Below are 9733 nucleotides of genomic sequence, written 5' to 3'. Positions count from 1 at the left end.
CCCCCGGTATATCTTCTACTGGTGACGTCACGCTTTGCGTCTCTCTGCACGCCGCTTCATGATAGTACAAGCAATGACACATTTGACATATCATTCTTATTCATTTCAGTTGTGTAAAGTGTTCAAAGTTTCAGTTACAAATGTATCATCTGCTAAAAACTTACCCCCCATCCGTTGCAGGGCGAGGGGGCGTGCCAGTCGGTGCGGCGCTCGCTGCGGCCGGGCTACGTCCGCGACGTGTCCTCGGGGCGCTGGCTGGTGGCGCTGCAGGCGCGCGGCCGCGTCGTCCAGAAGGTGTCGGTGGAGCGGTGCTCGGCGCCGGGGCGGGCGTGCGCGCGCCTCGCCGACTCCAAGTGCGCCCGCAACCTGGGCTTCCGCAACGGCGCCCGCGCCACGGCCTGCGACCAGCGCACCGCCCTGGTGCCCGTGCTCACCTGGGACCCCGAGGCGCCGGCCGCCTGCCCGCGACTCAAGATGGCCCGCTTCCCCGTCGCCTGCGTCTGCCGGATGCTCCAGTGACCGGCGGCGCCGCGCGTCAAGAGAAACTCTGGTCTTGTTTATTTATTTTTATTATATTTTATTTTGTTAAGCTGTTTAATAATTGTGTAGATTTTGAGTTATGATCTCCATTTCGAAAAGGTCCCTTTACTGACCCTATGGTGCGTGGTAGGCTGTCAGATTGTTTTTTCACTTCCACACATCAGGACTCCATCCTCGCTGCATTTTCTTTGAAAACGAGTGAGACGTAGAACACTTAATTAAGTTCGTGCTAAGGAATGAACTCTTCCTTTAACATGAATCATCGCGCTAGGAACATCGAAAAAGTGCGTCCGTCATATGCTGTTCCGAAATTGCCGAGTTGAAGGTCCATGGCGCCTGGTAGGTAGGCAACATCTTGCCCGTTGTGCATTCGTGTACTGCGGTGTGGCCTACCCCGAGGATCGCAGGCGTCGAGCTCTCGTAATTTGCCGAATGATTGAATGAATCAGAAATACAGATGTGCTTCCTAGACGATACCTCCTAAGAACACTACTGTTCGCAACGCAGTAAGCTCTTTCCGGTGTCACGGTGTCAGCGTCGACAAACTCACAACAACTAACAAACTTTAGCTGTATGTGTTCTGAGATGTTAAGAGGCCTCTAAACTACACTGCACCGCGAACAAAACTCGTTCTCCACAACACTAAGTAGAGGTGGCGATGGTAACAGAACAAGTACAAACCATTCCCTTTTCGAACGGGATTAACATGGGCTGGGCACCACCATACGAGGGCATTCCCGCTCCTCTCAAGAGCATCACATATCAGTTCCTTGAAAAGGTTTCAATTGAGAATAGTATATGGTATGGAGATCAACATGCAACAATTTTTGTGCATGATTAAAAAGAAAAAGAAAAAAAAGATAAAGACAGTTTCTTATTTGACAAATCTTTGTTTAAAACACACCACCAGTCATTTGAACTTTCAAATACCCTAATTAATTCATGAGAATATTTAGAAAACACAGGGGCATAGAACTCAAGAAGGTCTTTGGATATATTGTCACTTATGAAAGGGCAGCCCTTTTTCACAATTAACACTGGTTAAACACACTCACACAGCACACGGCATCTCTCCCACATACTCTAAAAAAATATAAGAAACATGACAAATGACTAGTTATTTCAATCACAATACTGCATATGGTCATCACAAGAAACCAAAGCTCATAGAATCGTCCATCACAATATGGGTATGATTACATACACAAATAACCCAATTAAATGGTACAATTTTAAAAGTTCCTAAAAAATTCTAGGAAATCTATCCAAACAATTCCTGAAGATTAAATCAAAACACACATCCAAGAACTAGAGAAGTGCAGAAATGTTGGCTTCTTCCGCTATAATTGATTATTGAAAATAAAAAGTGACATTTTCTAAGCGTTGTTGGATCTTCCTGACTTTTGTGATACTTCACAACAAAACTTGACTTACTCATTTGTTACCATAATATTTTCACAATACATACTTAAGAAATTAAAAGGTGCCATGTTTCTTCAACCAAAGAAATCCATACTACTTCAAAATAACAGTAAGGATGTTGTAAGAAAAAATCCCCACCGCGATTCCTTACGTTTCTTGAAGATAAAATGACTAAAACCTATTCCATTTATACTAACTAAAATAAAAGATGGAATAGAATATTTTCTGAATCACAATTACAATATAATCTATCTTCTAAGTTAGAATCTCAAGTTTTCCAAATGGAGAGTAAACTGAGCATTCACCCTTGGTTTAATAAAGGACAGAAAAATTAATCTCGTCTTTTTTGCAATTTGACATAATCAAAAAGAGAAGTTCACGAGCAAATGCAGGCATCTTGGTGTGCACTGCAACATACACGGTACATTCTACCTCTTAAACTATAGTTATGAGCAGGAACGGAAAGGGGAGGGATTGGCATGGGTTGGGAGGGACGTTCGGGTAATTCACAGTTCCATTCCTCCAGGTGGTCTGTTTCAGGTTCTTCTTCCAAGTCTTCTTCATCATCCACCCGCTGTTCTGACCGGATTCGCTCTGCACAGGCAGGGCAATGTGGAACAGGTGCAGCGGGTGGGTCGTGTACTCAAGAAGAATGATGGTACTTCACATAGGCAATAGCTGCCAATTCTTTGTTAAATTCCTCAAGAACGACCACACTCTCAAACAAACAAGAGCCGTCTCTGAAATAATAATTGAAGCTGTCATAAACTGATGTGTAGTTAATTAAAGAAATAACATTCCAAAGAGATGTATAATTATTAATTACCTTGTTGAATCATGGTGGTAAGACATGTCTCCTAGTAACTCATGCCGAGTTCTAACAAGCATTTTCTTACTGTTGGGAATAGCAGCCAAGGCTGTTTGCGTTTCCCGAGCCACAGCTTGGAGTGTTGAGTAAAGAGATGTTGTACCAGGGACCATAGGTAAAAGGGGATTTAATAAAAATTCATGCAGGTAAGGGTGTGGAAGCATTGCTAAGCGTGATACAAGGGCGGTGAGTTGGAGGTTCATCTCATAGGGCTAATGGAAAAAGAAAAGAAAACTAATTAAGTATTATGCAATCAAGTTTTAAGATATTGAAACAAAAATACAAAATTCCCTCAAGGATAATACCTGATTAGGCAATCCTCTTAATCTCTCAAAAATCATTTGGAGAAATGGTCCTACATCGAAAGGCTGAGTGCTCGTAGATGAGTTGGCGGTTTCATCCTCTTCTTCTGGAAAAGTAGCTTCAGAGCCCCACCCCATAGAAGAACAAATTTGGATATTTGTTGCGTACTGGCGCTGTGCTTCAGCAATATATTGGTGATAACCACTCTCTTGGTAGTCTGTGGCTGATCTTAAGCTACTTGGGAGTAGCTGTAAAAAACTAAAACAAATTTTAAGTTAAAATCTGTGGAGATATTTTTTGAAAAACTAATTTCTTATTTAAGGTTTTATACTGTATTTTACCTATCAATGATTTTGTGAATATTGCTGGGTGCAAAGGTGCGACTTGATAAACCAGTAGAATCTTGTCCTGTGCAAGAAGGAATAAAAATCAGAAAGTAGATTGAGCAATAGCATTCAGCATTAACTTTCCATACATTTTGGTTCTGGTGAATTAAGTACCTTGATTACTTTTTGTTCCCTCTCGCTCTCTTGCGTCTTCCTCGTCACTCCAAGACTCCATACAAGTTTTATCATGATGTGATGAAGTGTCATAATAAGCTCGCTTGTTAAGATACCTCAACACTAAGCAATTAAGCACGTAATTATCACAGTTTTCAAGTAAAAGCTGCAAAAGTATAGGACATGTCTTAAAAGAAGAGCACAATAAAATATCAATTTTAAAAATAGGATGAAAAAAATTGAAACCTCAAAAAGTCTCAATGTGTTGAGACTCAAATGAATGTCTGGATGAAGACAGTTGTTTAACAAAAGTTGCCTTAAAGACAACACTTCACTTTCGGTGCCTTCTTCCGGTATGTCTCCCATCAACCACACATTAAGCTCTAAAAAAAATTCAATTTTTGGAATCTTTTAGTGATTTTCCTTAATTGCTACGTGAAAACTAGTTCCAAATAAAGCCAGTCCCAAACCATACCTGATAGGAGAATGTTTGAAGAAATGTGGCGCAGGCTTAAGCAAATGATGTTGGTGATAAGTTGTTGCCGCATAATGTCTCCTGTGCGCAGTTCAGATTCTAATTCTATTTCAAAAAATAGAGCTCGCACAGCCCCAGCTACTGACTCAGCAATCACAAACGGACTCTCAACAGTCAGCTAAGTAAAAAAAGCAAAGAATATTGCTAGTTGGCGGTTCTCTTAGTTTTTGTTTATGATTAATCAATAAAACCACTTTTACTCACTTGATCACAGAAGTTCAACCATGATACAAAGGAAGCAACTAGTCTACAACCAGGGAATGCATGATGCTCCAACCATAACTGGGAACTTTTAGGACTGAAACACAAATTGAATAATGAAAATGAAAAAGCAAACTTCACATCAATGTGAGAGAATTATTTTGCTATCACTACTCTTAAGATTTTACCCCCAATTCTGAGGAATATCCTCCAAATGATCTGGATCAGTATCAGAAGGAATTTCTTGAAACGATGAAGTCAATTTTTCTGCCATTACAAGACCAAGGCTGGAGGTGCGAGAAACAGCGCTGGAAAATGTTTCATCAGCTACAGAGACGAGCATAAGAATGGCTTCACACACATGTAGCTTCGTTCCACTATCCTGTGAAGAGATATTATTTTATTTTATTGTTTCTGGTAGTGTATAACAGACAAACTACAAATTAAATTAAGGTAGATAAAACTGCAACATATAATATCAGCTTACAGGACTGTTTATGAAGCTTAGCACAGCATCAAGTAAGGGAAGACTCCCCTCTGTTATATCAGTGTCTGAGAGATCTTCTACAAGGAAGGGTTCTGGGGAACAGGAACCAGATGTTGTTCGACTTTGATCACCAAACACTTCCTCTTGCCGGCTGCTACAAACTTTCCCTGTTTTTTCCGTATCAGAATCAGTATTTCTCTCTTGCATTGTCGGTAAAGCATTGCTCTCTTTTATCAATGGGATGGGAGTTCCCAAAATGGAACAGTCTATTTTCTTTTTTTCTTTTAAAAAATCAGCATGTGAGATATTACTTTCAATTCCATTAGGTCCATTTTTTGATCCACTGTCCATTTCTGATCTTGAGCTTTCATTTTGATTATCCTTATCTGAACTTGACATTATTGACAAGTTCCCAATTTCAGTGGAAACTTGTGCATAATTTTTTTCAGCTGAGTGATCTTCTTGATCCACCTTCTGTTTGGGTTCCAGACAACTCTTAACTGGGGAATGTTCCTGGGTTGGTGAGTTCACTCCAGGTACTGTACTACAGGCACTGCTACTAGATCCAGACTCTTTACTAGCTTTTGTCTAAAAAAGGATGAAAATCATACACATTATTTTATTTTTTACAGAATCCTGATGGAATTTTCTGTGTAGTTTATCCTAAGTGTTGCAGTACGAGCTCACCTCTTTATTGAAGATAATGGAGAGATAAGGTTGCCTGTGAATGATCTGACAAAGTGCTAATAAAAATTCAATTTCTTCAGCCTCAGTTGGCGATGCTTTGGACTGACTACACAAGACTACAATTCGCTGTTGACCAACAGAAAAGTAAATGATAAAAGTTACAATCAAGGAATAAAATTCTTGTCTGCTATTAAAGAGAAGTACATACCAGAAGAGGGAGATGAATGCTGGCAAGAGTTAAGAGATGGGGTGAAATTGCAGCAACAAGTCTCTTCAGATAGCCAAGTAAATACCTCCTCATTCCTGGTGGTGAATCTGCTCGGGCAAGAGACACCAGTAGTTCTAACAATCGATGCTGAAGTAAGAATTCAAGGCATGGACCAGCAGAAGTGCATGGACCTTCAGGAGCAGCTTTTGTACAAGCATCCTCGGCTATCAAAATCTGTTTGCACCAAAACAATATTAAAAGTTGTTGTACATTTCGATTAGAATAAATTTTAACGTCACAATCACCACATTTATTCACCCTCAGAAGTTGTTCTAGATGAGAAGGAATATTTGTTTCCTCTATGGGGCACTTGCTCTGAATTGTGCGTTGGGCATAAAATCTCATGACCATCTTCCAATGGTACTTTAAATCCTCCAGGGGAGGTGGAGGGGGTGCCAGCTGCAATTCGGAAACATACGAGTGATTACAACTGACACATTGACGTTTTGACATTCAGCACCAATTCTGAAATTGGGTTTCAAAAATTCTGTGTGACTAATGTTTTAGATCTGCATCGTAAAACATAGTTTAGCAGGACGTTTAGAATTAGAAGTTAACCCAAAGACTAAATAAGTGCGTGTCAAACGAAACTGCGACACAACAAACACATAGATTCCCTCTAGCCCTGACAAATTTAATACTTACAGCGTCTGCCGCGCTCTGCAGCACCGTCGACAGTCTGTTCAGCATGTTTGTAAAACATGCAAAGAATTTCAGCACTCAGATCACGGAATGTCGCGGAAAATTCTGCAGGCAAAGCATGTTTTGCTCCACATAACGAAATGAAAACATAGCAGAAGAGTAGCAGACGTTGTAGGTTGGTTGACAGGGCAGCGTAAGTAAAAATAGCAGCATCCACCAACTTCCAGAGTAAAACCCAGAAAAGTGTTATGGTTGTAAAGTTAGGACATACACTAAAATTGATTTATAAATTATTTTAAAATTGCATGTATACATTTATAAGTAAAATAAACGGACACAAAATGTGGAAAAATCAATTTTGCAAGGAAATGGGTACAAAGAAGGTTGGTACACATGTAGTTGTAACCAACAGCTACTAACAAAACAACTTGTGGGATAGGATGCGCTGACTAGAAAACTGCTGCAAAAGTGGTTGTAAAAAGAATCAGACTTCCAATTAAAATTAAATGCGAGTATAATTTGGATACAGTTGTTGACGTGAATGGGTATTTATGTGCCTCCTAACTTTAGAAAGTTGTGTAATCTGAAACAACTGAAAGGAAAACGAAGCATTTTCGAGGGGGCGGAATCGGGCTTCGGCAACACGAATTTCGGCAGTCGTGTTCGTGTTCGTAACCCGGCCACCGGCGAGCGAGGCGTGCCTGAGCTCCGACCGTTGTGCTGAGCGTGCGATTTGCTTGTTTCGAAGTGACTGAATGTGATTTACTCCGACGGGCGACGGTTTCACGACACTTTCGGCCCCGTTCCGACAGCGGGTATTTGTGATTACGCGACTGTTTCAAGTTTAAAATGGCGACGAAATCGAAGAGAAGTACCACGAAAGTGGTGGAGACCTCCATGAGTTCAACAAGCAGCGCAACATCCACACCCGGTCTGTCCTCGAGACCGGGGAGCCCTTTAAGTCCTACCCGGACGAGCCGCCTGCAAGAAAAGGCTGATTTGCAGAATTTGAACAACCGTCTGGCCACCTACATTGACCGTGTTCGTCAACTTGAACAGGAAAATACTCGACTCTACCGGCAAATCCAGACCTCCGAGGAGACCACTACCCGGGAGGTCTCGAACATCAAGGATATGTATGAAAATGAGCTGAACCAGACACGAGTTGCTCTGGATTCGCTTGCCAAGGAAAAGGCCAAGCTTGAAATCGACACGAAACGATTGTTTGAGGAAAACGCTGACCTCAAGCTCAGGTACGCCTTTTATTCTCTAATTGCCTTGGTACCTTTTGACAACGCCCACCCTCCTCTGCTTATCTGTCATCACATACCTGACGCACGTTCCATATTTCTGTCACTCTCTCGTTAACCCAACGACCGTACATGGCTATTCGTACGCGATGACTCATCGCCACGATAGGGAAGGTTGACGTTTGCAGGTTATGTGCTGCGTCTTCACATTTGAGCGATTAAAGGGTCTCCCATACTTTGTGTTGAATAAGACTGTCGCACCGCCGACATCGTGGACCCCCACCCCCTCTTTCCCCTCCATTCATTCTCGGCCCCCTTTTTCGGAGGGATTATCGTCCTGCGCCAACTCGCCGCACTTGCGGTACGCGACACATCGCCCGCTCCGCGAAACATCCATTTCACAGAGATCGCGGAGGTTTGCATGTGTGGCGCTTTCGAGGTCTCCTCCTCCCCCCTTTGGTTTTGCTTGAATGGCCCCCGGGGGGGAAGCAACCTCGGTGGAATGTCTGCGGGTTCGATCGCTGTTGTTCGCGGTGCGCTGCGGCATCAAAGTGCCTCGGTAGTTTTGACCGCGGTCTGGTTCAACATCATCATGAGAGGCGGCGGGGTCATTGCGTCACGCTAATACGGTGAATCTACTCGAGTCAAGGGCTTGGCGTGGGCGGCGCGAGTGTGCGTTGTGTTGTATGCGCTCGGGGGGCAGCCCCCCCCCTTCCCCACGCTCCCCCTGTCCTTGGCCCCACACTCACTGCCCCCGCCCCCTCCCTTCCCCTCCCTATTCGTTCCCTTTCCCCCCCAGCCCAGGAGAGCCCAAAGGGCCGGAGCTGGGCTGGGCCTGGGCTCAGCGCCGGGGCCGGGGCTTGGTACTACGGAACACGGCCAGGCCGACCACGGGGGGAATGATGGGCGTTAGCGCTGGGCGGAGCGGGGCGGGGTGTGCCGGAGGCAAAGGGGCACGGCCGAGCCGAGGGGGCCGCGCTTAAAGCCGTTGCCGCGAATAGAAAGTGACGTCATGCCTCTTTCTCCACGGCCGCCGCCGGCGCGGACTCGGAAAGAGTGAGAGAGAGAGAGAGAGAGGGTGAGACGGCTGCTGTATGGAGCGTGAGAGCGAGAGAGACAGCGAGGGACGGGGAGGAGGGGGCCGGGGGCCGCCCTCATGGACGTCTGGCGCGAGCCGCGAAGGGGCCGGCGGCGGGGAGGCCGTGGAGGCCGGAGTGGGTTCACACCGCGGCCCTCGCCGGACTGGAGTGTCGCGGGTGACCCTGGCTCTGGCTGGCTGTCCCGTGCGCGCGCGCGGGACGGACCAGGAAGGACCACTCAGTGAGGAAAGGCGATGCCAGTGGCCTTTCCTCTTTGCTGGCTGCGCCGCCGCCGTCTGGTGCGGCCGTGGCTGCTACGCCCTAAGGTGCGCCGAGGAAAAGAGGGGGAGGGGGGGCGCCGCCGCCGCAGCTGTCCTGGCCCAGGCGTCGCTAGGCGACCGAAGGGCGGCGGCCTGAACGAACGGGGTCGAAGGGCCCCCCGCGCCTCTCTCCCCTGTGCCCTTCCCTCCTTTTCCTTCGACTGGCGTGGTATGGTGGGCCGGCCGGGGAAAAGAGGTAGGGACAGACAGCCGTAGCGAAGGGATCGCGGCTCCTCCCCAGCCCTCTCCCTCCGCCCCTACCAGACAGCGAGTGGGGCGACGATCTCGAGGGGTGGTGGTGGTGGTGGTGGATGGTTAACTAAAATATATGCGGGGTGATGTCATCGAGTGACCAGCCAGAGCCCAGGGCCTGGTCGGTCGGAGCCTGGCCCCTGGCGTCGCCGCGCGGTGGAACCACGCCGTCTGCCGTGGTCACACTCTGCTGCTCGAGGGGGGTGGGCGGGGCGCGGTCAGGGCGGGGCGCCCGCCGCCGCGTGGACACCCCCGTCGGTCTCCCCTCGCCGCTCCCCCTCCGGGTGCGCGCGGGACGCGTGTGCCTGCATGCTGGTGTCCCGTATTTGAACAGCCTGGCTCTGGCTCCCTCCAGTCCAGCTGCTGCTGCACCCCCCCC

At 46.3% G+C, this 9733-nt stretch overlaps 3 protein-coding genes across 3 annotated transcripts in view; 2 read left to right on the top strand and 1 right to left on the bottom strand.

The window, feature by feature from the left end:
• LOC113213984 (skin secretory protein xP2-like) overlaps positions 1–616 on the top strand; it is a 5557-nt gene extending 4941 nt beyond the window's left edge. Inside the window, exon 7 of the mRNA XM_026433212.2 lies at positions 181–616. Coding sequence (XP_026288997.2) covers positions 181–519 — 339 coding nt within the window. The 3' untranslated portion in view covers positions 520–616. The remainder of the gene's footprint in view (positions 1–180) is intronic.
• A 778-nt stretch (positions 617–1394) lies between these two features.
• Positions 1395–6664, bottom strand: LOC113213983 (FHF complex subunit HOOK interacting protein 2A). Its single transcript, XM_026433211.2, has 14 exons — positions 6457–6664; positions 6070–6210; positions 5752–5985; positions 5544–5669; positions 4857–5444; positions 4558–4751; positions 4373–4466; positions 4109–4286; positions 3880–4016; positions 3634–3799; positions 3475–3541; positions 3136–3391; positions 2789–3042; positions 1395–2702 (listed from the first exon to the last, which is right to left on the bottom strand). The coding sequence occupies exons 1-14, from the start codon at positions 6499–6501 to the stop codon at positions 2606–2608; spliced, it is 2577 nt and encodes an 858-aa protein (XP_026288996.1). The 5' UTR covers positions 6502–6664; the 3' UTR covers positions 1395–2605.
• Positions 6665–7093: 429 nt separating this feature from the next.
• The window catches only part of LOC113213978 (lamin Dm0), a 7114-nt gene continuing 4474 nt past the window's right edge, over positions 7094–9733 (top strand). Inside the window, exon 1 of the mRNA XM_026433205.2 lies at positions 7094–7706. Coding sequence (XP_026288990.1) covers positions 7303–7706 — 404 coding nt within the window. The 5' untranslated portion in view covers positions 7094–7302. The remainder of the gene's footprint in view (positions 7707–9733) is intronic.

Source organism: Frankliniella occidentalis, unplaced genomic scaffold (assembly GCF_000697945.3).
Source record: "Frankliniella occidentalis isolate FOCC.00 unplaced genomic scaffold, Focc_3.1 Scaffold9, whole genome shotgun sequence".
Lineage (NCBI taxonomy): Eukaryota > Metazoa > Arthropoda > Insecta > Thysanoptera > Thripidae > Frankliniella > Frankliniella occidentalis.
The sequence above is the reverse complement of the archived record's forward strand: the minus strand, read 5'-3'. Positions and strand labels throughout refer to the sequence as shown.

Excerpts from the sequence above, each read along its gene's own strand:
- LOC113213983 (XM_026433211.2), bottom strand. The coding sequence starts at position 6,501 with ATGCTGAACAGACTGTCGACGGTGCTGCAGAGCGCGGCAGACGCT. Across the intron at positions 5,986-6,069 it reads ATCTAGAACAACTTCTGAGG|ATTTTGATAGCCGAGGATGC; the intron begins GTGAATAAATGT and ends TGGTGCAAACAG. Across the intron at positions 3,800-3,879 it reads ACACATTGAGACTTTTTGAG|CTTTTACTTGAAAACTGTGA; the intron begins GTTTCAATTTTT and ends ATACTTTTGCAG.